Source organism: Stigmatopora nigra, chromosome 4 (genome assembly GCF_051989575.1).
Source record: "Stigmatopora nigra isolate UIUO_SnigA chromosome 4, RoL_Snig_1.1, whole genome shotgun sequence".
In the NCBI taxonomy this organism is placed as follows: domain Eukaryota; kingdom Metazoa; phylum Chordata; class Actinopteri; order Syngnathiformes; family Syngnathidae; genus Stigmatopora; species Stigmatopora nigra.
In genome coordinates this window covers 11,298,746-11,324,958 of record NC_135511.1, presented here as the reverse complement: position 1 = coordinate 11,324,958, position 26,213 = coordinate 11,298,746, and the positions used below count along the sequence as shown (strand labels likewise).

The 26,213-nt window shown below is 38.7% G+C and overlaps 1 protein-coding gene across 2 annotated transcripts; it reads right to left on the bottom strand.

The window, feature by feature from the left end:
* Positions 1–379: 379 nt before the first annotated feature.
* LOC144195771 (small G protein signaling modulator 1-like) lies at positions 380–25,453 on the bottom strand. 2 transcript variants are annotated; one of them, XM_077715601.1, is made up of 25 exons: positions 25,345–25,453; positions 25,188–25,231; positions 17,091–17,166; positions 13,883–14,045; positions 13,659–13,811; positions 13,472–13,539; positions 12,666–12,811; positions 12,387–12,524; positions 11,668–11,792; positions 11,315–11,382; positions 10,566–10,729; positions 9,849–9,984; positions 8,925–9,054; positions 8,476–8,540; positions 7,289–7,434; positions 6,289–6,417; positions 6,026–6,208; positions 5,421–5,492; positions 4,270–5,289; positions 4,043–4,167; positions 2,968–3,050; positions 2,761–2,870; positions 2,532–2,628; positions 2,192–2,359; positions 380–1,859 (listed from the first exon to the last, which is right to left on the bottom strand). In XM_077715601.1, exons 1-25 carry the CDS (start codon positions 25,376–25,378, stop codon positions 1,771–1,773), a joined length of 3,732 nt encoding a protein of 1,243 aa, XP_077571727.1. In that variant the 5' UTR covers positions 25,379–25,453; the 3' UTR covers positions 380–1,770. The 2 variants fall into 2 exon arrangements, with proteins under 2 accessions (XP_077571727.1, XP_077571728.1); XM_077715602.1 differs by having other exon boundaries at positions 4,270–5,226.
* Between the last annotated feature and the right edge of the window lie 760 nt (positions 25,454–26,213).

Below are 26,213 nucleotides of genomic sequence, written 5' to 3'. Positions count from 1 at the left end.
TCAAATTAATATTATAGGTGAATTTACTAGTGGAGACGATTGTCAGTGTATGACGAGTTTTTAACAGTGCAACGTCAAAGTGTTATAACGTTTTAAAAGATTAGCACTTCCCTTTAATTCAGGCTGTATTGTTATCTAACAAAATGGTATGACTTCAATTGCAACAATCCAGATTTAGTTGCAAATCCACTAATATGAATGTTTATTTTCTACAGTAATTTGGGATTTGTGAGTAGTGAAAGTAATGGCTTCAGATTTACCAGTAACGTGTACACAACGGGTTCCCAAAAAGTTGGTATAAATATACTTATATATATTTTTTATTTTCTTTTGCTGGCTAGTGTATTGTGTCAGTAAAAAAAGATGATTCCCAGTACACTGATGTTACAATAACATATACCATTTAATATATATCATATATGAGCTCTCAGAATATAATTTGTCCTACACTACACAGATAGAACTTGGCACAAATAAAAAATACAAGTTCTACCAAAATAGCAATGTCTGAATGAAAATCCGAATACAAGAATTTCAAAAGATGGCAAATGATGTGAATTTAAATTAAATTGAGCTTATTGACAACATCAGTTAGCATTCAATAAGAAACATCATTGCAATTCATTTTACCACATTCATAAACAGAGGCAATAAATAGGAAGCTTGAGATTTGAGAAAATCATGAGCACTAATAAAATGGTTAAAAGCACATATTGTAATGTGTAGTGTTTGTCATCATTAATGCTTAAATATTGAAAAACATTAAAACGGCTGTTCTTCGTCATTTTTTTTTTGCAAGCAACGTTAAAAATAAATTACAAGCAGGCACATGTAGCTTTCATTTTCACCTCATTTGGTAAACTAAAAACATTTCAGAATTCTGATAACCTTGATAATATAAACTGCTTCAAATCATTTCAACATGAAACAAAAACGAAGAAACAATGCAAAAAAATCCAAGTGACACAACGTAGAAAATATTAAGCTGTTCACAGAACAAAAACAACAATCAAAGAAAAAGGATGGCTCTCCAAAGTGAGTTTTTTTGACTTTTAGAATATATTTTGACAAATAATTGTGTCACAATGACATAAAGAAGGACATCCTATTTGGCAGGAAGGCAGCTTGAGAACATTGGCAACACTGACAATGGAAAATCACCAATGTGGCACTAAACTCTAAATAGGGATTAATTATAGTATTTGTAAAACTAACATTCATCCATTCCTTATCATGAGGAGAGAAGGTAAGGAACTTTATAGTATTTGAAACATAATCTTATCATGTAAACACTGGCTATTAATCAAGTTTATGCAACATACAGTATATTTTTCATAAATAAGCAATCATTCAAAAATAGTATCAACATATTTTTTCAATTTCTTCTGAAATGTGCAAGCAATCTTACTTCTTGGCTGCCGATGACGGCGACGGACGTCATTTCCGAAGACCCATTGAGGTCTATCGTCGTCAAAAGCAGCGACTGAGTTAAACCTGTTCCAACTAACATTGACACTTAAAGAACTTTACATAAAACACATCATACATATTGGCAGATACTGATAATTACTCTATAAAGCATATTCTTATCATAGACCTGTTGACGACACAAATAACATAGAGGAGCATACGGTCATTGAGGCTCAATTGGGGCTGCAACCGACGATAATAAAGGCATTTTTTTTGTGTATGTGCATGAGGGTGCGTGCGTGTGATGTTGCTACAGATGACTACACTTGATTGGAAGGAAAAAAGAAGACAAATTCCCTATCACTTGTTTTCTATCAGCATCTGCACCTTGTATACCAGATCTCGCGCCAAGGTCAAAATTTGCTTGATGTTGTGATGCTCAGCCATCTCTGAAAAAAAAAGCAATCATATCAATTGGATTTGTATCACATTTCAATGCCGAATTCTGACATTACATTGTATCATTTTCTCAGTTTTTAGCGTAGACCCGCTTTAGTGCAAACCAGTTTAAATGCATGATTCCAAATTTGAGGGAGAACGAAAAAAACAAAAAAACGTATTAAGGGGAGGTAAAACATTTGTTTTTGTTTGGGCACCTATTGAAAAAATGTAGTACGTATTTAGCAAATAATGATATTGTTCCATTACGACATTCCGTATGCTTGCTGTTTGGAGCTTTTAAAGTCATATTTCAAGGCAAAAAGTGCAGTGTGATTTTTACCATTGAAGAATTTAATAATTTCAGTGAAGTCCATGTTGTTCTCCAAGATGATGTCCCTGTAGATTTCCACCAGCGCCAAGGCGATGAAGAGAACAAAGTGGCTTGAGGAAGCAAAATTGGCCGCCCAGATGGTTTCCCAGACTGCAAAAACGTCATCGTAGACCAGCTCTGCAAGAAAAGAACACAGGGGCTTTGATCCCTGTCCACAAGTATATTCAAGTGGAGGAATGTTCCAATTACTAAACTCTTTCTTGCTCAAGTGGCTAACAAGACCCCTCGTTTGACACGTTGAAGACCACGCTTCGTTTCATTTCGGACTCATTTCACGAGTTGCGTTTACCTCGCTTGAAGTCTAAAAGGAACCAGCGGTAACAGAAGTAGAAGTGAGTGTAGTCTCCGTTTTGGTGCATCAGCTCGAAAAGTTCTGAATCCAGGATCTAAAGTTGATCAAATAGGGATCAAGAAAGATTTGGAAGAAAAAAATACTAATCAGTGCGGTCGCTGGGGAGACAGCAACTTGGGCCGAAACGTGTACAATTTGTGCTGGCTTGTGAAAAACCGTGGCTTACTTGAATCAGAGAGCGCATGTTGGCAAAGTGAGTATCCATCGCACCGCCATGTGGAAAGTTTTGATTCATCCTCTTCATGAGCTCCGTGAAGCAACTAAAGGCGATGGCCTCTGAGAGCAAGTGAGAGGAAGCCATGAAAAAAGCTGCTCGGGCCAACAAAGCGGGGGAGGGAAGAGAGAGGAGAGGCGATCAAGCGCGGCGACTCACCGTCATCCAGAATGACGAGAAGCGGAGCCAAGAGGTCACACATACCCTGAACGTAACCGATGTCAAGGTGCCTCCAGATATAGCTGCAAATAAACCAGGAAAGCCATCAAAACATCACTTGCACTGCACTGGTTGTGAAGCTCTCTATTCAATAACACAAGCACACCCTATGGTCAGACTCGGGTTGAGAATGTTAGGACTTGCTTGCAAAACAACTCTGTTTAAAAGCTCCAAGATAACTTGTCATCTATTTTGCTCTTGTGTTTTTCTTTCGTGTGTACATAAATGTGCAAACCCGGCTCCCTGCTAGCGTCTACACTCAACCCCATTTTATTTATAGAGCACTTATGGCACAACCCAGCTGAAACAAAATGGTAGATATAAATACAAATGGAACAAGAGAAATCGGAACATAACACAATTTTGGAAGAGAAATGTTGACAATAAAAGCAAATAAGAAAGAAGCGGGGACTCTTATGATGGCAAGGTCAAAGAGGAAAAAGACCTATTATGAAAGGTTCTAAAAATGAATGCTACTAAAATTTAAGTGAATGCACACAAGGTTACATCCCCTTCTGACTTGTGTCTAAAATTTGGCTGAATGTGCACACGTAGGCAGTGGAAGAATTTGTGATCCATTTTACATTGTTCTGTTAAGAACAGAGGTGCTGCATTTGAATCCAAATGGACATTAGAGGAAAGACCTGCTGACTCCCATGTAAAGTGCATTACTACTGCAATTCCATTGAGAAAGTGGAAGCCATGAATTAAAGTTTGTATTTTCAGATCATTTGATCAATACATAGTGGTTAATAGTATAATTAACTTCAATTGAATTTCCCTTTGGAAATAAAATAATCTTACTAATGGCTAGAGTAATTTGTTGTTGTCATCCAAAAAAATAATTATTTCTCAGAAAAAAAGAATGTACGTAAATGCCAAAATGTAAACCATACCATGCCAAAATTAGACCAAAGATGGTATAATTATGAATAAAGTAAAGGGAGACTGCATGTTGGCAAATCAAAAAGCTTCTGAGAGAGATTACCCAAAACTGAGACACTATTTGTTGTACCTGCACATGATGTTACGGAGCTTTTCTAAGTTTGCAGGAGTGAAGTACCAGTAGTTCCTGTCACAGCGTTGCACGTCCTTTTCAATGCGATGTAAATTCAACGTGTACAAGTCTAAAAGCTCTTGCTGGAAGAGTCAGAAGACAAAGCATTTGCATCAACTTATTGGTTCATTGGGAGTCTGAACATTGAAAATAATATTGATGTTATTAATAACGGCGGCACGTACAGAGAAGGCACTCCCAGAAGAAGATTGTAGAGGGCAGGCATCTTCCATGTCTGCGCATCCATCCAGCGGTTCAAAGGGAGGGTAGAGGCTCTCCATCTCCGGCTCCTCGGACAAAATGGACTCAGTTCCTTCAGGACTGGGTTTTTCCTGTCCGCCCTCTGGCCGGAGATCCGTGTAAGAATTCAAGTCCTCTGAGTCTTTCTTGCTCAAGGGTACCATGGAAACACTGGCTTTGGGAATCTCCTCCATCTCTATTGCTGAGGGAGACTCATCCGATTCAGTTAGGACCTGAGCTTCGGCTTTTTGGGGTGTGCAGTAGGATCCTCTGGCTCTGAACACCCCAGTGTCTCCTGATAAAGGACATTTCACGTCAACTCTGGACAATCTGGGATTTTTCATGATTCTCACCTCTTTTAATGCCTCACCTTGGCTTGATTTGTCTTCTACTGTGCTGAGTTCAGCCTGCCGCTCAGATTTCTTGGAATCTTGCTTTTTCACTTGTTGTGTAGTAGGATCTTGGGATTCAGTGCATGTTCTTGCTAGGATTGTACTATCTGGGTTGTTAGGCACTTCTTTTCCTTGAATATCTACTATTGGGACAACGTCATCACTCTGAGCACTCTCTACTTTGGGTTCCTCCAACTTTTCGCTTTCTTCCCGTATGCCTAGCACTTCGGGCTTGGACGGATTTGGTTTTTCCTGCTCGGTCAGACCCGAGTCTTGAGGTGGTTTGGTCGAAGGTCTGGGAGCAGCTTCAGGTCCGCCGCTGTCCTCTGTGCTGAGCGAGCCGTCAGACAGGCCGGATGTCACCGAGAAGTTCCGGGAAGAAGGATGGCCGGAGTCGGGAGAACTTGGGCCGTTGTGGAGTGCCCCATTAGTCATCTTTGGCACCTGCTTGGCTTCTTCGCTCTTGGGTTCTGTCTCGATAGGCTCCACCTCTTCTACAGACTCAAACACCTGCAAGATAGAGCCAAAGGGAAGCAGACTACTCCAGGGGAAGGGATGGGATGATGTGAAGAACTAGCAGGAAGAGAGTGAAGGGATGCAGTTGAAAGATTTTCCGCAACCGCACAGTTAAATGCCGCTTACATTTGAATGGTTAACTGTAAGTGAATGAGGACATGTTAATCTTGAGTGATTGAACGAGATACCTGTGTGCTGGTGCTTGAGTCACTCTGCAGACGAGCCAGACTCTGCCTATCTGAACTCACGGAGGACCGGGACTGGTAGATGAAGACAATCGTGTTATGATATTGCTGCATGACTTTTCAGAAATGAATATTGTCACAAAGATATAGTAATATGTCAATTCAAGCAAGTTTAATAGCAATAACCTAAATTAGTCAGGCAGTAAAACGAGAACCCTGGCTAGATTAGATCTGGAAAAAGAGCTCTTAAGAGAGCACACAGCATCGAGGAAACTAATAAAAAGGATGATTTTGATTGGAATTTGTGAAATGAAAAAAAATCATTTCAGAAGAACCGCGTTTCTCCTTAAGCAGAAAAAGCCCAAACAATGGTGTGCGGGGGGTTGACATAGCTGTAATTCTTCAATTTATGGGCTTAGATAGCCATCACAATGTAGTCAGATGTCATGTAGTTTGACATGTTAAAACTACATACTACTCAAATTAATATTCCTGTGATGGAACAGCAAATATGTTCCCAGAACAGGTCCCTTTCCCCTGTAATATCACGAGGATTAAAGTAACTTGTCGATCTGATGTATGTTTGTACAATTGTCTTGGTGTGTCACCTCATTGCTGACGGTTGAGTCATGATGAACCATCTTTGGGCTGGTACTGTCCATGCTGGCCCCTGAAGAACATTTGGCTAAGGCTGCGGCATGCTGAGCCTTCTCCCGCTGTCGAACAATCTCTTCGCAGCCGAGCCATTCACGCATGGTCTGCTGATAGCACAATCGCACCTGCTCATCCACCTGAAATGAGAAATGTAGAGTCCATTGGGGAAAGGATTTCATGAGCATCAAAAAAAATGAATTGTAAAAAAATGTCTCACCTCCTTCCTTTCTCTTTCAGACATTTCAAATTGGTAATGACCCAAGAGATATGGCCACACCTCCTTACGCAACGAAGGGTCCACGCCGCCAAAATAGACCAAACGGAGTAGCTCTTGTTCCTTGTAGGTCTTTATTTGAAATTTGGAGGAGGGAAAAAAGAATATTCTTATTTTTGTGTACAAAAGAGTGGATTTGGCCCTTTTCATATACTAGTGCATTTTCTGGATTCTAAAAAACAGTTTTGTTTGGCTGGGCCTGCAATTTATACCCAGGTGCGACTTATGTGCGTTTTTTTTTCTCTTCGCAACGACAGCTGCTCTCGGCATGACCTCTACTTACAGAGGTGGACAAGTTGTTCAGAAGTGACTTTATCGACCGTTTCGAAAACAAGTGGTTGCTATATAAAGCTATAGTTTTATTTTGTTACATTGACAAACACCAATTTTGCCAATATTTTCCATTTTTTTATTACTTCAAGGTATAATGTTGGTTTTTCCACCCTGACAAAATAATATCCATGCCCAAAAATGTAATTTGTGATGCATATATGTATTTTAATTATAATAATTACTATTATTATATATATATATTACAGATAGCTAAATCATCTCCATTTAACATATACTATTTTTTTTCCAGAGTGGTGATGTTTGGCCAATAGGTACAGAATTGTTTCTAAATCAATTTTCTGTATAGTAGGACAAATTGATGCATGTTAATTTTACAAACCAGGAGCCCAGAGTGAATACTATTCACCAAGCTGACATGGTACGATCCCGACGTGGACATTTTTACTGACAGAGCCATTAGCTACGCTCCATGCACACTGCTGTGAGGCTAATGATGTGAGCAACGTAATTAGCAGAGAATGAGCACGGAGGAGACGGCTGAGTGGCAAGTGAGAGAGGGCCAGCGGCGGGCGGTAAGGGGGCGCGCGTCGGCGTGTGTGTGTGTGTGTGTGTGCTTAAGCTTGACAAGAAAAAATAGCACAATGCTCACGGTTCGATCCTGCAGGAACATCTGCCACACATCTGCAGTAAGTCCTTTGTAAGCATCACACGGCACGTCCGGCGACACAATGGTGTGATTGACGAGCGCCGAGAGGTGAGTGCGCACTGTGGACAGGTGACGGCAATACGCCAACCCTAGTCGACAAGAAAGGACAATATTTGATCCTATTAGAGAGGCTATTGTAAATTAAGACATTATTCCCTTGAAGACGGCCGATAGTGTGTGCTGAAGCATTGATATAGGCTATTCAGTCATGACATTCCTATTAGAAAAGATTCACTCTTCAAGAGTATTCATGAATGCTGCGGGAGGAGGAACAGAATGTTACAGCTACAATAATCATGTTTTAAAACATCTTGTTCCTCATGCAAACAAGTGCACCCACATATGAGTTTGCTACCTTCATTCAGGTTTGCTCAAACAGTATAGTAAAAATGCCTTTCCAATTTTGACAGATTTTAGTGGGATGTTAAAGATTTACCCTGACAGTTGATACACACACTCGAGAAATTGCTACAATTGCATTTTTTTCCCCAAATACATCATCTCATGCACATGTATTTCATGTTTTCAGTTTTGTCCGAAGGAGACAAACAGTCAACGAGCAGAAATAGCACATATCTAATTAAAATTTGATGGGGTTGTTAACAGGACCTTTTCTTTCCTTTAAACCAAATTCAAATTATTTATAGATTGTATTTCAATTTATTTTCTGCATCCTATTACTTACCAATGTGATAAACTCTGTGGAGGCCAATTCATGTGTGAGAGTTCTTTCACAATTTTATTCTCAGTAGTTCTACTGTCATTGTCATCATTAAATAACATGGTCATATGTCTATGTCAATAGGGAAGGAACGATATTTGACGTAAAAATAGATGAATTCCCCCTGCTATTCTCTAAGGCCACTAACATTTATTTGGTCATATAACAGTCTAGATCATAAAACTGCTACAATACATGCACACTGTATTGCCTTATCATCCTTTCTACCTGGATGTGGCCATAGTGTAGAACAATCTGATTAGAACACATGACCTTTTCCCATTCTTCCCTTGCTATATTATTTCATTGTTTGCCAACAATAGTCCAATGATATGGAGAAAATGCATTTTTAAGGCACCCAATTCCACCAGAAAGGTGACTTGGTATGAAAACGAAAAGGATCACATACAGCCATAAAATGCTCTGGAGATGATCTGATACTTCATGTTGTCACAAAGCAGCTTCAAGGGAGTCCTAAAAAGAGAATCAGACCACAATGTTAGAGCTCTGGCTCTCTATATTCGCATAGTACAGAAGGACTGATTTTGCTTGCTACCGTTGTTTCAGATCATTACCATGAACGGAAGGTAAGAAAGCTCTTTATCCAACTCAAGCTGTTATATAGAAAACATCAACTTAATTCCCTTGCTTGGTTTCAATTACCATTTTTATTTGCTTAGCTTATTTTCACCATCAGGACACTTTCTCCCATCACGGTGCAAAATGTCACGCATATTTTTGCTCATCGCCATATCTTGCATGATTAAATGTGTACATCTAGTGTTTAGGCTTTAGCAATCCTTAATTGTTTAGAGCAAAGCAAAAGCTTATCTGAAGCCCTGTTTTGATTACTCTAACCTCTCTTGGTTGCACCCTTTGGGCGTGGACCCGTCGGAGAGGCTGCCTTGGGAGCAGGATGAGCAGGAAGACTTCCTGAGAGGGGGGTGCCACATTGCAGGGCTCTGGTCCATCAAATCTGGTGGAGTCACTGCACAAGGCACCCACACGCACATCATTACTGTCGCCATCAACACATAATTGCTTCCTGTGCATCAGCAGCTAGATGAGTAAATAATTTTAGCTTAGATGCAATTGTGCTGTTCAAACGTCTGATTTGCAGGTGCAGTTCTGCCACAATATATTGTGGCCCGCAAAAGCAAATTATATACATTGATTTCACGTTACTTGCTAAGTTGCAAGCTTTCTTGTTAGAAATTCTTCTTTTGATTCTGAAAGTATTAAGACAATAAAGTTGATTTAATAATAACTCATCAAGGTCTCTATGGGGGCCTTTTTTGCCAAAAATCTGAATTGTGTTATTCTATTTTGTATCTATTTATACACAAGGCCATTGTAGAGCTGGAAGACAAAACGGCCCCTGCCAAAGAAATTTAGACTACAATGTGCCTTTAATTAATCCATCACTTGTCCAATCCTTCAGTAAATTGAAAGCTACGTTGTCGTAATGAATGAACCAAGGTGTGACAAGGCCATAGGATGTTTTCACCGACATCCTATTATTGGTTGAGATCAATGAGCTTGTCCAGAGGCCAACCAATAAGTCAGGAAGATATTGGATCATGGGAATCAAAGCTAAATATTCCTATAACAAATTCAGGACAATGTGTATCCCTTGTATCAACTGATAGTTCAGTCACAAGTGTTGGGATAGCGTATACGTAAGATTGTATTGACGAACCCTCAGTTCTCGTGGCCTCAGCAAATGAAACGTGACCAAAATCCAAAGAAAAATGTATGCTTTGTAAATGTCAAACGCCTCACCAAACTCAGACTGGCTGTTCGGAAAGAGGATGCGGAAGACGTAGTCTGTGGCTTCTTCCTCCTCCTTATCTGAGACTGAGTCTGCAGATCCAGATCCCTGAGGAAGCCTCTTCTTCAACTTTGGAAACACTTTACCCTGCGACAAAAATAATATCCATATTCTGAATAAATGAGAGCAATGTTAGAGAATAAATCTTTTGACTCGAATAGGCAAACAAAAAAACTTAACGTGCTGCGATAAGAACTGCACTAACTGTTATTTTTCCATTTTCCATTCAATTCGGTCGGATGATGTATGTATATGTTAAGTTATGGCAAACTTTTGCTAAAAAACGCAAAGAGGAAGAAACCCACGAGGATGAAAATCTAACCTCTGCTTTACAAAAGGCAGAAAGTAAATCAGTCATCCTTGTGGATTTAAGATGACGAGTGTCTACATGCCTCGGCGTATTATTAGTCCTCGAACAAGCGTGGGTGTTTTCTATTGTTCCGTTTGCTTGCACTGCAGAGAATAAAACAAAGAGAACCTCATCATGTGTGCTGGTGCATGTAGTTAGAACATAAATCCCAGGAGTCCTAAACTGTGCTGTTAAATCTATTATTGGTTTATTGATCAGGTAAAAAGTGATTTAGTACTAGGGTGTTTTTGTTTCTCTGCCACAATAGCTAACAAGAGTTAGCTGAAGTGCATCAAGAGAGATGACCTCGGGTGCTTACCTTTCCTCTCTGAGACCAGAGAGGGGGATCCAGCTGGCCATGCGGAAGCAGACCATTTTCCAGACAGGAGAGAAACTGGAGCAGGTGGCCTCCTTTGGGGAAGCGGAGTGGAGGCCGTTGGATGCCATCCTGACTGACCAGAACTACTGTGCCCCCACTGTCAACTGTAGGAAAAATATTTACAAGGAAAAATAACATCATATATATTTAGATATACACATATGCATGTAATGTATATACAGTAATACCTCGCCGTTTTGCGGATCGCCTATTGCGGATTCCCCAAATCTGGATCCACCAAATATTAATGAAAAGAAACAATAATAAAAAACATGAATGAGTAATAAAGGCGAGTCACAATTGGGGAGTATTACACCGGCCACTTTTGTGCCTTTGGTAGTGCGTCTCCGACTAGTGAGGAGGAAGGAGAAGCAAATCCAAGGAAGGGGAAACTTAAGCTGCCACTGATCGAATCCACCATTGCTCGAATTTACCATTTGCTATATCAAGAAGGTCGAGACTAACGATAGAAAGAAATCTTCTAACACTTTTGGTAATACAGCATGGAAGCTGTGTTGGCCATTTGGACTGCTGAAAGAAGAACATAGCATTGGAATATTAAATTGACAACATAAAAGTACATTGCAATCATTGACATACTGCGGCGGGTCTTGGAATCTAATAACCGCGATAAACGAGGTATTACTGTAGTTAATTGTGCAGAAATGTCTTAAATTGATCTTGCCTACCTTGTTGATGGCAATGCAAGTACACAATCTCTTCGAGAGGGATCGTCATAGCGTAGTCCCAATACACACTGTAAAAACACGGTAGTTCACCACACACATAGAAACAGACAGAGGAATATTACGTGGCTTGCCAGTTGGTCTGACAGTGTTTCAGTCAATAAAGCACCTGCAGGCTGCCGGCTGAAAATAAGCCTAATTAGAGAAGCTGTGTTTACGCTGCAAAGAGTCTCGGAGATATACACACTCACACTGCGTTATTCAGAAACACCTCAGTGATCCAGTGTTACGCTAGTAGCCCAGTAATCTTGCAATTTTATTTTTGTCAAAAACACACGCAGACATATCATCATCACCTTCGTTCGTAGTCCAAGTCGCCGACAGAGCCGTTCATGAGTTGATTGGGTGTCCACTTCAGTGTCATGAGATCAGCCGTCTGATGCAGGGAAAGGTAACCTGGAATAGCTTCCATGTCGTCTCTCTGCCATAAACGGAGGGTTTCAGGTTTCAGGCTTAAAATTTGTCGAATGGGTCACATTTGCAGATGTATATGTGATAAAGCCATATATTTGAGTATTTTGTTTAATTATAAATCCTGTTCATTTAAATGAAATAGGCCATATAAAGGACCATGTTAACGTCATGCACAAAGTATTTAAGTATGCAAATTGCACATTAGACATTTGTAGACATTACTCAAACAGAAAAAAAAGCTTCGCATGAGGCCAGCATGAGTCACATCAAGTACACAGTGCATGTAAACACTGATAGACGTGGATGCACAAAAACACAGGGTTTAAATACACAGACAGAGGTTGATGACAATCACGAACACCTGGGCCACACAAGAGAAGGAGAGCCAAAACAGACACAGCAGGTGAAAGTCATACAATCACACGGGCAGGACACAAAAGGGAACATGACACTGCCAAGTAGAATTTAGATTAACACTCTTGTTATCATGATATTGTAGTGGTAGTTTGTTGTACTGGATCACACTGTGAAGTCTTTCTAATACTTTTGTTATATTCTGTTTGTGTGGCGCAAATTAGATTTTTTTTCACTTAACACTTACCGGCTGAACGAGCACATTGTTTTTGCCAAAGAGCAGTGTTGCCCTGTTGTTTTGATGCAGTGACTCTACATAATCGCGTGCTGATGGCGAGGGAGACGGGCGCTCGTCCATGCTACTACTGGAATGACGCTTCTGGATCTGAAAGATGATTAGTCCAAAACAGAAAGATGATTCCACTCAAAAGTTGCACTCATTATTTGCCATTTGTGTCAAGGCAATATTTTGTCTTGACCCAAAACCAGAAAATAATGAAAGTACAAGTGCCGTTGGTATACATACACACAATGCAGGCCTCTTGGTAGGCGAATCCTGCCTGCAGTGGCCGCCATGTATGCGATGCCTTTGCACCAATTCGTCAGCCGATGGATCGGTCCAGAAGTGGTCGGCTGTCTTCATCTTTGTATACTCCAAAGCGCAAGGACCCACTGTCACAGGGGAGGTGCACAGTTACATACAAATCACTATTTCAGGAAGGATGCATATCTGATTGGTTGGAGTCAGACTTTTATCGAATGAAAAAATGCCACTAGATCATCCTGAGTGTCTAAATAGCCTTTACTATTTTATGGGAAAGCAAGAATATTTGGGCGGTTCATCGGCAAAACTCCAACTGATTAGAATTATGTTGAAAAGGGCTAATATTGGAGCTTTACAACAGGGTTCGACCCCTATTTTAATTTTAATAATGAGATACGGGGTGTGAAAAGTTCTAAATATTGAATCTTTTCTGTGTGAAATACACTTCCACACTTACCGAGAACCATGATAATAGCACCCATGTAATAATTGTTATCCCAGACAGTCTCACTCACAACATGTAACTGTTATCATAATTATGATGAAAGACAGCTCTAGTAAGGCATCAGTTCTGATTATGAATGTGATTAATTCTGAAATTTGGTACCCTGCAGTAATTTACACAAAGCTTTTAGAGGTGCAATTACCACCACAGGAAAGGGTAGATATGAAAGCTTTCAGCTTAAATTCAGTCACCAAGACTACCAAAATCCCACACTTTCATGAGGCAAATACACGCGTGTTTGAAAAGCTCTTTTCAAACGCTTGCTAGCAAAGTCACAAATTACCAAGCAAAGATGCAAGGATAGGTCCATCCACTGGGTCCATTAGAACAGCCTCTTTCTCATAATATTTACTGGAAGACAGATAATTAGGAACAAGATTAGGCCGGTGGGAACGATGTTCTTTTAAACCAGACCCGAACACATTGACACACAGGTGAATCAAATGACATTGAAACACTTTGTAAATCACCTGCTGTTTTCTACCAGGAAGAGGACAATCTTGTCCAGCACCTTCTCGAAAAGAGCTGTCCGGATCCACAAGTTTTTAACGGCCTTGGGGGTGAGATTGGGAAGCCGAGGCATTCTGCGCATGCTTTCCTGACTTTGCAAGCTCTGACTCCGTCTGCAATGACACGTCGCAAATAGTTAGGAAATAACGACGTGGAATGGTTGTTTTTTTCGTGCGTATCTCACTTGGACTCAATAATATGCTCCAGCTCCTGGGCTTTCTTGCACAGTTCCTCGGCCGGGGCAAGGTTCTTGCCCACCTTCATGAACAGCGCGGCTATTTTGTTGCTTCGGAGGAAGCCTGATGCTCGACGTTTGAGTCCGTGCAAAACACATGCTTCCACCGCAGCTGTTTGAGTCAGAAAAAACAACAACAATAAACTACTTTTTAAAATATGGTGTTTACAAGGTACAGGTACAACTAAAACACCGTCTTCGGTTTAAGGCTAAAGTAAGTTTTATACGACCCATTTTTTTGGTACTGTATTATTATGATCTGTATTATTTTGTGAAGATTGAAAAGACTTCAAAAGCAAATGTAGGCAATTTCAAAACTTGGACTCTCAAACTCAAATGCAAGCATTTGTATATGAATGTTACATTGATTTTCTTGCTTTAGACCAAAAAATAATGATCTCAATCCAGATAACTGTCATTGCAGTTTATTGCCTTGCACATATGATATAACCGTGTCATGATCGCCCTTTAGCACAATTAGAAGGAAAGAGCAGAAAAGCCTCTGGCCCAAGCCCTACGTGGCAGCGCCCGGAGCAGTGTTGACATTTGAGTCCTCTTCAGGACTAATCCTGTTCCTCTGTTCACATGGGGTCACATTGAAGACCGTGGTTGCTGTGGCAACCCCTGTTGATGGCGAGATGGAGCTTCGGAAGGGCTCACGGAGGGAGGGAGGGAGGGAGGGAGGGAGGGAGGGATGGAGCGAGAGAGCGAGGGAGTGTTTGGTAGGCGCGGCCAAGGCTCATCAACATCACAATCTGTGTTTCCATCATCCTGATTGTTTCAAATACAGCATCCCTTCTCCTGTCTCCTGCTGCTACATAAATAAGCACCACTTTTTTTTCTATACCAGTTTCCCAGATAGGTTTAACTTCAGCCTTGTCAATATCAGTATCATGGGATTTAATATTTATTTAGACAAAGAATTTGTATGAAGACAAAAAAAAGACAGTTGAAATCCTTAGTCAAGACAAGATCAATGCTTTAGAAGTAGTGTGAATTTGTCTTATCAAATTCCTTTCTTTGGTCGTAACATTCTCTTGTCTTTTTTTTACTTAATGTCCCCTTTCACTGCTTTTTTAATCCACAATCATCCCAAAAAGACATCATACAGTGTACTATAATCTTGTTATTTGCTGATTAACATTCTTGAAAAAAGTAAAATATTTAGCTTGGGATAATAAAAACACGGCAGAAAGATAACCCCATTTAAAATTTAAAAAAAGGTTTAAATCAGCCTATAGAAATAAAATGCAAAACCAAAAGACATGTACTTTTATTTAATGTTTCTATCTTATTTGAAAGTTTTAAAAATGGTTAATTTGATTTGATTTTGAATCTCAGTCATTAAATCAGGTGTGTGTAGACCTTTTAAAAACACTACGTTCTAAAAGAGACAATCCCTAAAATATCTCATACTAAAGCAGAACCACAGAACCATGACCGCCACTAAATAATGCAACACTGGTCACGTCATTTATTTTCATGCCACTTTCTCGCTCCCCATTGTGTCCAACTTCCCACGGCCAATCGTCAAAGTAGCCACGATATTGGAGGCTGATGGCTCCCGAGAGAACTGGTGGAGCTCCTCTTACTCGACTCCCAACCTCCAATTGCTAAAATCCAGTCTATACGGACCCCATCCCAAAGAGGGTGGTCACAAGGGCCACAGTGATCAGATGGCAAGAAGAGAGAGAAGAGAGGCAAAGGGGCTCAAACCAGAACAGAGCATGGAGAAGATATATCATCAACTGGTTAGTCTCCATTAAGATAGATGATGGTAGGAGAAACACTCTCCTCCGACTGACCAGTTAGGCTTTTAAAAATGCCAGTGGATAATGTTTATATTGACGCAAAGAATATTAAAGACACTCTCTCCTCAATGCACTATTAAACACAAAACCTAGCACATTAATTATGAAACACAATCATTGTGTAAAAGAAGACATTCAATCATCTTTTAATAAACTGCATGTAGAGTGTGACTCCGTATTTACATAACTTTTTAATTAGTTGTAAAAAAGAGATTTAGGAATAACACGATTGAACTACACTGAGCTTCTTTTCTTACCAGGATTTAAAATGCAAGAATTATAATCACTCATGCTACTCGCGCTACACAATAACCACTGGAGATTTGATTGAACCTTCTGTCTTTCAAGCAATTTGATCTCATTTCCTTTCGGTTCTCCAGTGCCTCCCCGACCAGGCTCTAAAAACATATTCACTGGTGTGGAATATGAAATACTTTGAATTAAATGTCAGGGTGACCGTAGCTTTTACAGTTGTAACTATTCTGAGGTATGTTGGGGAATTAGACAAATTAACTTGTGGTAAAATATCCAAAAAAACTTGAAGGAATATATTTGATAAGAGCTTGGTGGACACTTACAGGTTTAATTGCACCCACTGCTGCATGCATCAGAGCGGTTCAAATAAGTCTGTGCCAGTGGGACCAGATTAAAGTTCAACATCTATGCAATGCTCTTTCAAAGGAATCTAATCGTGTTTTTCAATTTGTATGAACGAGGTTGTACACTGGTTTGGCTATTTACCCCCAAAAAGTTTTCTGTCAAATGAAAATCAGTCTTTGGAAAATTATAAGTGAACTCCACAAATAAATCTTGTTTGCTCTGAGCAGCACACCAGACAAGTGTGGCTTGCACGTGGGAAGTGTGTTTCTCACACACTATATTAATATCATGCTTCAACATTTGGTGTAAAAAAACATTAAATGTCACAGTTTGACACAAGTACAATTGCAAAAATGACTTGTTAAGGGCAGAGTTAAGTAGCTACTTAAGTGTCGCACAAAAACTTTCAAAATAGGGGGGGGGGGTAATAGTTCAACACTACACGCATTAGGACAGAGGACAAGGTGCTTCGCAGTGGGCGGAGTTAGATAGGCTCCTCCCATCAACAGGCAGGTGAGATTAGGTGATTTCTAAAAAGCTTAAAAAAAACCTTGCATTTGAATGCCACCTGCTTTGAAGAATTCCCTTTTCGCTGGTGATATAAATGGTAAATAAAGAATATATTTACATCAATTAAAAAATGTGAGGCATATAATGTAGTCTGATAGCTTTTTTGTAAGATTGTTCAGTGGGTACATTCTATAAATAAGCATGGGTGTGATCCATCTATATGCTTGCTTACTCACCACAAAGAGAAACAATATGGCTGCTGTCTTCGTGAACAAATTTCCTGGTGACTGCTTCTTCCATAATCTGCTTCACCTGTCAATGACATGGCAGATGCTGGATGAGTCACTCATTAATATGCCACAGCTGCACACACACACACACACACACACACACACACACACACACACACACACACACACACACACACACACACACACACACACACACACACACACACACACACACACACAGTCTCTAAGGGGATTGTTGAATGGATGATAAATATATTTCAGAATAATCAGCAGGGCATCCTGAAATACATTGAGGTAGACTAATCAGGCACTTAACAAGAACTGTCGTAGACAAGTTAAAGGGAATAAAAACTGAGTGGGATGAGTGCAAAGTTGCTGGATGAGTCACCAGCTCTCACCCAGAGGATCCTGCCCAGGAATTGAAACGTGTTATATTTGGAAGTCTACGTCAAACCTCTTCTCTATCTCGAGAGGGAGAAATTGATTTTTTTTTTGTCTTAAAAGACGATGACATCTTTTTGTGCAAAAAGATAAACAACAATGTTATGTATTCATGCTTTCAAGATAACACCAGGAATTGGGTTAGTCCCTGTTGTCCTGACAACAGCTGAGAAACACTAGTTAAGAAAATCTATTAAATCAATAGCAAAGTGCGATTGTGCGACCACCACACTGATGCTGCCGTGTATGTGTGTATATATATACATATATATACACATACATATACACATCATTTTGTGTACTGAATACTACTATATATACTATATATATAGTATATATACTGTACTATATATAGTATATAGTATATATACTGTACTATATATATATATATATATATAGTACACAAAATGAAAATGTGAAAGGAGCTAGAAATTGCATTATATGAAATGAGAGAGAAGTTGAAACCCATATATATTTTTCAGAATAAAAACATGATTTAGACGAAAGCTTTCATCCATTCCTACACTTTCTTCAGGGAGAATTATTCTGCTCAATATGGCACTGGCATGAAAATCAGACTGATGAAAACTGACATTAGATGTTCAGACTAGCGTATTTATTTATCGTGGGCGTACATTAATTTAACTGTGAAATGAAATGCAGAGTTTGAACAACCCTGACAGCTTTCAGGCCCATGGGTGCACAAGGGTCCTAGGCCATCCTATATTGGACCAGCAGCTTTAAAGAAAGCAGGGGCTTTGAGGCTGACCATAGATGGGTTAGCCGTTCTGACAGATTCTGTTTAAAGGGGCACACAATGGTAGGATAGGCTTTATATCACCCAACGCTCTCTCAAACAGTTGCAGCATTTGATCATTCAATCTGCCAGCTGTCAATAAAGTTCTCTTGTTTCACTGAAGCTGGCATCAGCAAAATTATTATCCACCATAAAGCCTCATCATCATTTGCTCTGGGTGATTAAGGGGAGGAATTAAGGGGGAGACAAAATGTACAGTTTCACAAAAGGGTGGATATCCGCACTGGATGAAGTATTTAATATTACTATAGTACTTCTACATTAACTAGTGCGTGTCTGTCTAAATGACAGAATGGAAATAAGAGAATAGAAGGCCTGTGAAAATCTTTTTAGTGCAGATTTTTTTCAGTCAAATGAGACTAATAAGGAACTAATTTCCTTATTAAGCTTTTTGTATCAATTTATTGAATGGATTCTTGTCCAAAATTGAATCTGGTGTCATTTTAAAGTCACTTGCTGTAGTAAAAAGGAACCTAAGAGTTTTTTTAAAAGTAATAATTATTAGGGACACACTCATCTTAATGCTTATTGATAGGAAAACTATTTTGCCAAAATGCCTATCAAAATACCCAAAATATGGCATCCTCTAAAAGAACAGCAGTGGCTATAATTCTCCAAGGAAGCTTCTCTCTGCACACTGGGATAGACATCAAGCTAGCTACAATATTTGTTGATTGTATCAACTTGTAATGGATCTGCCAGGTACATCTGTCTAAGCTTCTTTCCAGTTTTTAAGCGCCTGGTCTTTTCCAAATTGCTTCAACTGGCATTTCAAATAGACAGATCGGTGTAATAAACGTTGGCAAATTGAAAATATCGTGAGTCGTTTTGAATAATCCTTTCATTATGTAAAAATCTAATTCTCTGAAACGGAAAGCAAAAGGGTAGAAAACAGTTTACCCCGGAAAAAAAATTCTGTACAACAGATAAGCGTCGAATAAACAGAAGTCATTTTGCACATCATCATCATTGGAAGAGTAATCTTTGTAACTTCAACATCAACAACAATTATTTCTGCTACAAGCCACCCATAAACACACATCTTCATGTTTAATTCACCCGCCTTATTACGTAGATTTCTTGCCTTTTGGCAGCAGTAATTTTAATTGTCTCTTCTCTGGGTTACTTTTAAGGTCTCAGATGTATTCCTTAGGCTAAAGTGTCCAAGCACAGACAGTCTACAGGTTGCCATGGAGACAACACGTGTTTCACAGTACAGTTCTGCCAAAGGCCACGCATACGTCAATAACATTCATTCATCTCTGGGAGCAACTAAATGAAAGCAGTTCTTCACATAATAACTTCACTAGAGCGAACCGTGTCAAAATCGGTGCTCATTTGGTATCTTCGAAAAGCATTTTAAGAACATTTTTAGATGAAATCACAACAACTAAAAATGTACTTATCCCCACATCCGTTTTTATTCCTGGACAAATTCCCCGATACATCAATTTATGAGTATCCTTTTATATCCAGCAACCATAGCAACGTCATTAAATCTGTAGAAACCCTTGAGAAAGACCCCATCAGATTGTGAGAGGAACATACTAAAATATACTGGTAAAACTTTCAAATTCAGGGACTCAGGATTGTCAAGAATACGACCATACATCATAAAGAAAACAAATAAAGCAGCAAGAGAATTACAAAGGGGAACAAAGTGCCAGATTTTCATGCTGCACTAAGTTTTACGAAAATGAGACCACCATGGCTCCCAGAAATGTATGTAAAGTTGTAGCTGTGACAGCTTGATGAATGTATTTGCAGCAGCCTGGGAAATTAAGGTCCCACAATTCGTTGAATCCAGGAGGAATCAGTCAAGAGTGATAAAGAATGTTTGGGATATTCCAATTCAGTTTTGTAATAGCAGATTCTAAAAAAAAACAGAATCTCCATTGCTAAACATCTAATCCTCGAAAATGTTGATTTAGACAACTGAGACTTGTCGTTCATCCATGAAAGTTGAACATTTTTACTGATCGCTATGAATCCGCTTGATTATTGTGTTTGAAGAAAATTGAAGTGAAACGGAGTGCATTATTGCGCTGCTAGAAGACGACGGGCTGTTGATTAAGTCTTGTTTGTCGCTTGAAGAGGAACATGATATCAAAAATGGAATGTGCATTGTTCTGTTCCACATTACACTTGCACTGGAATAAGTAGTTGTGAGGATTTCTTTATAAAACTAGAAATGATGAAATAAATTGAAGGGTAGGTCATTTTGGATTTATGAAAGAAACCTTATTGAGTGCCCGCTCATGCAAGCACAACTGCTGGTGTACGTGTTAATGATTTACTACATCTGCATGACAATATAGATTTTTTTTCCTTTAAGCGTGAACACAAATTCTCGTAAGGCAGAGTGTGGGCATAACTGCGTTCCAGTTCCACCCAACCATATCACAGCTTGGGAAAAGCTGACAATGCAATCCTTACAAAACATCATGTGAGGTCTTGCTTATCATTCATTCGGAGCCTCAAAGCATTGCCTTAAATTTCGTTTTTAACTGGGTTCGATTCGGCAATGCACAACCTCAGTTGAGTTTCTATATAAAATATCGCTTCTTAATTCTCCCAGCACAGCCAGATTGTATCCCATTCAACCCAAACCAATGCTGTGAATGCACCTAATTATCTCCTAGTAATAATGGCCATCGCTGTCTGGGACAACAATAAGGTTTGATTGTTTCTCCGCAATAGCTTCTACATAAAATCTTGCCATCATTTGATGCGACTGCCTTAATGCTTCGCAAAACACGACAGTATTTAAACAGAAGACCAATAAATATGCTGACACGGGTTGCTTCACTGATTCTTCCATCTTTTCTTTCTTTTCTTTGGCAACAGATGTGTACGTGTCTGAGTGCACAAAAGAACGCAAACACGGGGTGACACGGAATGGTTATATAAAAGCCGTCGGAAATAAGAGGTCTCGTTCAAACCGATTTAGTGCCAGAACAGGATTGTGCTGCCTCAGACCTCCTGTGCGCTGTAGATAATGGGCCACATTATTTGACAGTACATTGGAGTGGACTGATGGCAAATAACCAGGTGGATGAGACCACGTGCATATGGGGACGCCTACACGTGTACATCTCTAGGAACACCCGGACAGGCTAATGATATTAAAGAACAGATGCAGCATGAAATAGACTAGAGAGACAATCTTTCTCAGCTTTCATGGACACAGAAAGGCATTTCTTAATCAAATAATGCCCCAATATTGTCACTATTTGGGAATACAGTTGTTTGCATTGACTTATGAGTTCAATTTGTTCCGTGTCCACTCTCAAAGCTATAACGATTTATTCAACGGATTGTAGCCCTTTTTAAATCAACCCTCTATTGTCTTTCTACAAAAAATATATACATACGTGCAGTATGTACATTACATTACAACAGACATTCATGAGTTTTTGATTTTGCTTATATCCTTGGGGAGGAAGTTCAAATAAACTGGAAATATAGACTCAAACAAAAACAGTCGCCAAACAAATCAGCACAGCAAAAAAAAAGTGCATTTTGCCAAAGTTTTAATCATTTTCAATCCCTGGATCTCAGTTTTGTTCTTAGAGTCAACCTAAAAATTTAAAAGAATGGAATTTAATTTTTATAAAGTTTGAAAAAGAAATTGTTTTCCAAGTATTATAATATAATACAAGAATTTTTACAGCAACACTGCAATTTCATAAAGGCCCTGAGCATTACAGAGCTAAAATCTACTACACATTATTTTACATAAAGTCAATCCATATCGTTTTGTACTTTTTAAATATCTCTTTAAAAGGATGAGGCTGCCAAAGGCTTTGACTAAAAAACCTAAATCAACATACCCCAAAGTCAAACTATTTTCAAATGTATCACATTTTCCTCATAAAAAAATAAATGACACAAACTACAGTATTAAAGATACTGTTTTGTCTCTAGAGCACTGCAAGATTTTTTTACCATGCCTAAGTGCTAACAAATGTGCCCAATTAGTTTATTCCTACTAAAGAAGATTCAAAGGTTTATTGCTCAATCCTGTCATACTCATTAAATATTGAGAACACTTTCTTTCTGTTTGATTAAATTCACCATAATCGTGTTACGTCACCTGTGCTACAAATAAGAAAAAAACTCTGCTATTGTTTACGCTTGGGCACGACTGCTTTGTTCACAAAAATTCAGCCCTGTTTTTTTAATTCATGCCTCCGGAACTGAGTGAATTGAAAGATATTGGAAGTATTAACACAACACTTTTATGAATGCAGCCTATATTTTGATTACTTCATTACAAAGCAAAAGTGTATTAAATTTTACACCATTCATTTCTAGGTTGACTAAGGTCTGCAGCACCCAAGTTAAATTGTAAGCCTTCAGCTGAGAAAAAAAACAAATAATGAAGACATATCTATCAACCTTGGCCAATTGCTCCCCTTACAAAAATTGCAATTCCCTTTATTAAGGTATATAATAATACATAATAAACCGTACAAACACAACGCGGCAAATATTTACTCACATAAGGCGCACTTAACAATGGATGGAGTGCCCAATCAGTCGGGTGTCTTTTGTATGCACTAAATTCATGATTCTGTAAATGTCGCTGTATGTCCCTGACAGCTCGACTTTCTAGGTACAATGCTTGCTGACGCCCTATATACGTATCTATATAGTGATCAAAGCATGACAACATTAGCAGTCGACAATGACATTTTCGTCTGCTACCAGTGAGCGAGACGATCCGAAATGGCATTTTTTCTCCGTATAAATGTTGTTATATGTCGTACACAATTTTAAAATGATGAAAAAGTATATATAATATGCGAAAAAACATAATTTGACAGGTATGTAAATATAGTTCAAATTCCTATGACAGTGAGACAGCAAAAACAAGCATGACAGTCCCATAACAGAACCTAACAAATTGTTCCCGCTGATTTTTTAGAAAATGAGGACCTCAGCGTGTGTTGGGAATCTCCATGGTAACCAGACGATTACGAGCGTATGCATTAAGTGAGAAGCTCCTCAGCAGAACAAACAGAAGGACGCTCCTACCTCAGCTAAAACCATAATAAAATGTCTGGCACAGACCTTTAGACAAGCAACCTCTATTATTCAAAATCTATCCATCATTCACAGAAACGTACTGGAATTGTTTGATGACAAAATTATTGTACCCTGAACATTTGAACGCATCAGTGATTCATTTGCCCTTGTGTCATCCTATTTGCATATATCTACATGATACAAAATTATTCCCACAGCTGTCCATGCTATAAAGCAATGTAAAAAAATGTGTTATGATGTTCCCAATTTTTGAAGCATACTTCTCATGTCTGTTGTTTTTTTAGCCTTTTTGATTTTATTATTTGTATTATGACCAAGTATAAACAAGTTACACACATTCAAATGCACACAGATAAGTAGCAGGCCTTACTAATGCTAATAGCTGATGATTGCCAAGTTAGTCAGATGAATTGTTTCCAGTTCACTCTAAACAAAACAGCCCTGTTTTGTGAAAGGCAAATTGTGAATTTGGATTGTAAACAATTCCAAGAGCTGTCTCCCCAATTTAATGCATCTCTTGGCATCAACCAAGCAGAATTTGTCTGAGCCTCGTGCTGCTTCGCATTTGTGTTCATTATGTTGGTTCGCAAGCCCAATAATTGTTTTTAAATCACCTGTTTAGAAATCCTTAATAATTTCATTGTTGTTTGAAAGCTGATAATGTTACAATATTACTTTAATAATTGACTACATATTTAACTGTGATGTCACAATGGTAATCGTTGAGTCTGCCCCTTATAATTTACATCTCCATTTTAGGGAAAAAAAAGAAATAAGCTATATAATTGTCGAGTGTACTTCATCAATTGCATCTCAACAGGGTTCAGTTTCCTCTGTGCACTAATTATCATTCAATTATTTACTCCCTCAATTCCCCTACTCAACAGCTGAGTGAAATAAGGTATTAGGGTGCTTACTTTATTGCATCATTGATTTCACATGATTGCAATGTAATATATCACAGTTTGCTGGTTCACCTCAAATAATAAATATTAACCATATGGGTAAATCTACAGTATTAATAAATGGTTTTAAACACTGGATATTTTTTACCAAAGGTTGCTTGAATATTATGCTAAAGATATCTTTTACATCTCATGCAAAAAAAAAAAATACAAACAATACCAGAAAAAAAATAAAATGTTTCCATGCAATGCATGATACAGAGATATACTGTATTGCTTTCCTGGTTTCAACATGCATTGCAATAAATACATTTAATGGAACCTATACTTTCTTCATATTTGAACAGCAATAGGCAAGAGTGAGATCACTTTATTGGCTATTTTATTATGGTTGGGGAGGGTATCCGAGCACAGGCTAAGTTTGTGTGCGTGACAAGATGATGATGATGATGAGCAATACTGAAGAAGCAAAACTGAACAAATGCACACGCGCACACGCGCACACGCACAAGGGGATCCGGTTAAATAGGTTGTTGACAAAGAGATATCATTCTCTGCTTTGCTGTAAACACGACCAAAAACGAAAAGCAATTTCATCTGTTTCTTCCATTCTGAACCTTTTAGAGTCATTCATTCACATAATAAATAGAACTCTCGGAGAGGAAAAAAATAAATAAAACATGCTGTACTTTCACTGATTTGAAGGAGGAGCATCCAGCACGGTATTTCACAGGTGTCAAGGAAACGGTGGAATAAAACCAGTCCAATAGACTAACCTCGACTCGGAAAGGAATTATATTTCGAATCGTCATAAAAAAAACAGTGTTTTTTTTAAATATTTTTTTAGACCTTGAAGAAACCACCCACCTCTTTCTTGACAGTGCGCAGCAGCTTCTGGCGTGTCTCGGCTTCTGATGAAAAAAAGGAAGCACCTTACATTTTGACGCTAACTGAGGTCAACCGTTTTAAGATCATTTATGTTGTGGACATTTGGGAAAGGTTGAAATAGCGTCGGATCTCCTACCTGCCATGATTGTTGCCATGGATCCAATGCTCATTGACGTGCAGCGCCTCCCATCCAAAAGAGACAGACCTGCGACTCAGAGAAGTAGCTCACGACTCCTCCTCCTCCCTCTCCCAGGGAAACGCCTCATAAAGGGACAGGCAGAAATTCCTATTGGACGGCGTCAAGTGCTTCCCAAGTCCTCATCCAGAACTGTTTGATTTAGGGGTGGATAAACTTGGATGTTGGAGGAACACTTAAGATAGGTAGATGCCATTCAAATATATGGACAGGTAGTTTAATATCAAATGTGATATATTAATTTCCTATTAAGATGCACTATTTGCAAATATATTGTTCAATGCATGCATTTTCCCTCTATTTATAAAAAATACAAATGATTTGATTAAATGAAATCATTCAGTCTGGTGATTTTATTCAATTATTCGTGACACATTTCAAACTTATGAATTTACTAGTTATATATGAGTGTTTTTTTTTTAAAGAAGAGACTATATATATTCATCTAATGCAGACACAATGACACATATGAGGATAGCCCATTACTGTAAAGCTCACTTTTAATGAGAGTTTTTACATAAAAATTTATTTTTTCTGTGGTGTCGAAATGCATATTGTCATTAAACAAAAAGTACTTCCCGATACAATTTGGTTGTACGCCAATGTTTATGTATGTAAAAGATTTGGTCATGGTGTCATCTTGTGGTCAATATTCTAAATTACAAGCACATCAAATAAAATGCAGGTTAACTGTTTTTTTAAATTAATTAATAATCTAAAAATTAAACAATCAAATTGGCATACTTATCTGTTTTACTAATATGTGTATTTTATTGAACATGTAAAAAACACAAAGTGAATACCTTTCC

Bases quoted from the DNA above. Each gene is read 5' to 3' on its own strand.
- LOC144195771 (XM_077715601.1), bottom strand. From the start codon at position 25,378: ATGAGCATTGGATCCATGGCAACAATCATGGCAG. The intron at 25,232-25,344 runs GTAGGAGATCCG...TTTTTTCATCAG, and splicing joins CATGGCAACAATCATGGCAG to AAGCCGAGACACGCCAGAAG. The intron at 11,793-12,386 runs GTAAGTGTTAAG...CGTTTATGGCAG, and splicing joins ACAATGTGCTCGTTCAGCCG to AGAGACGACATGGAAGCTAT.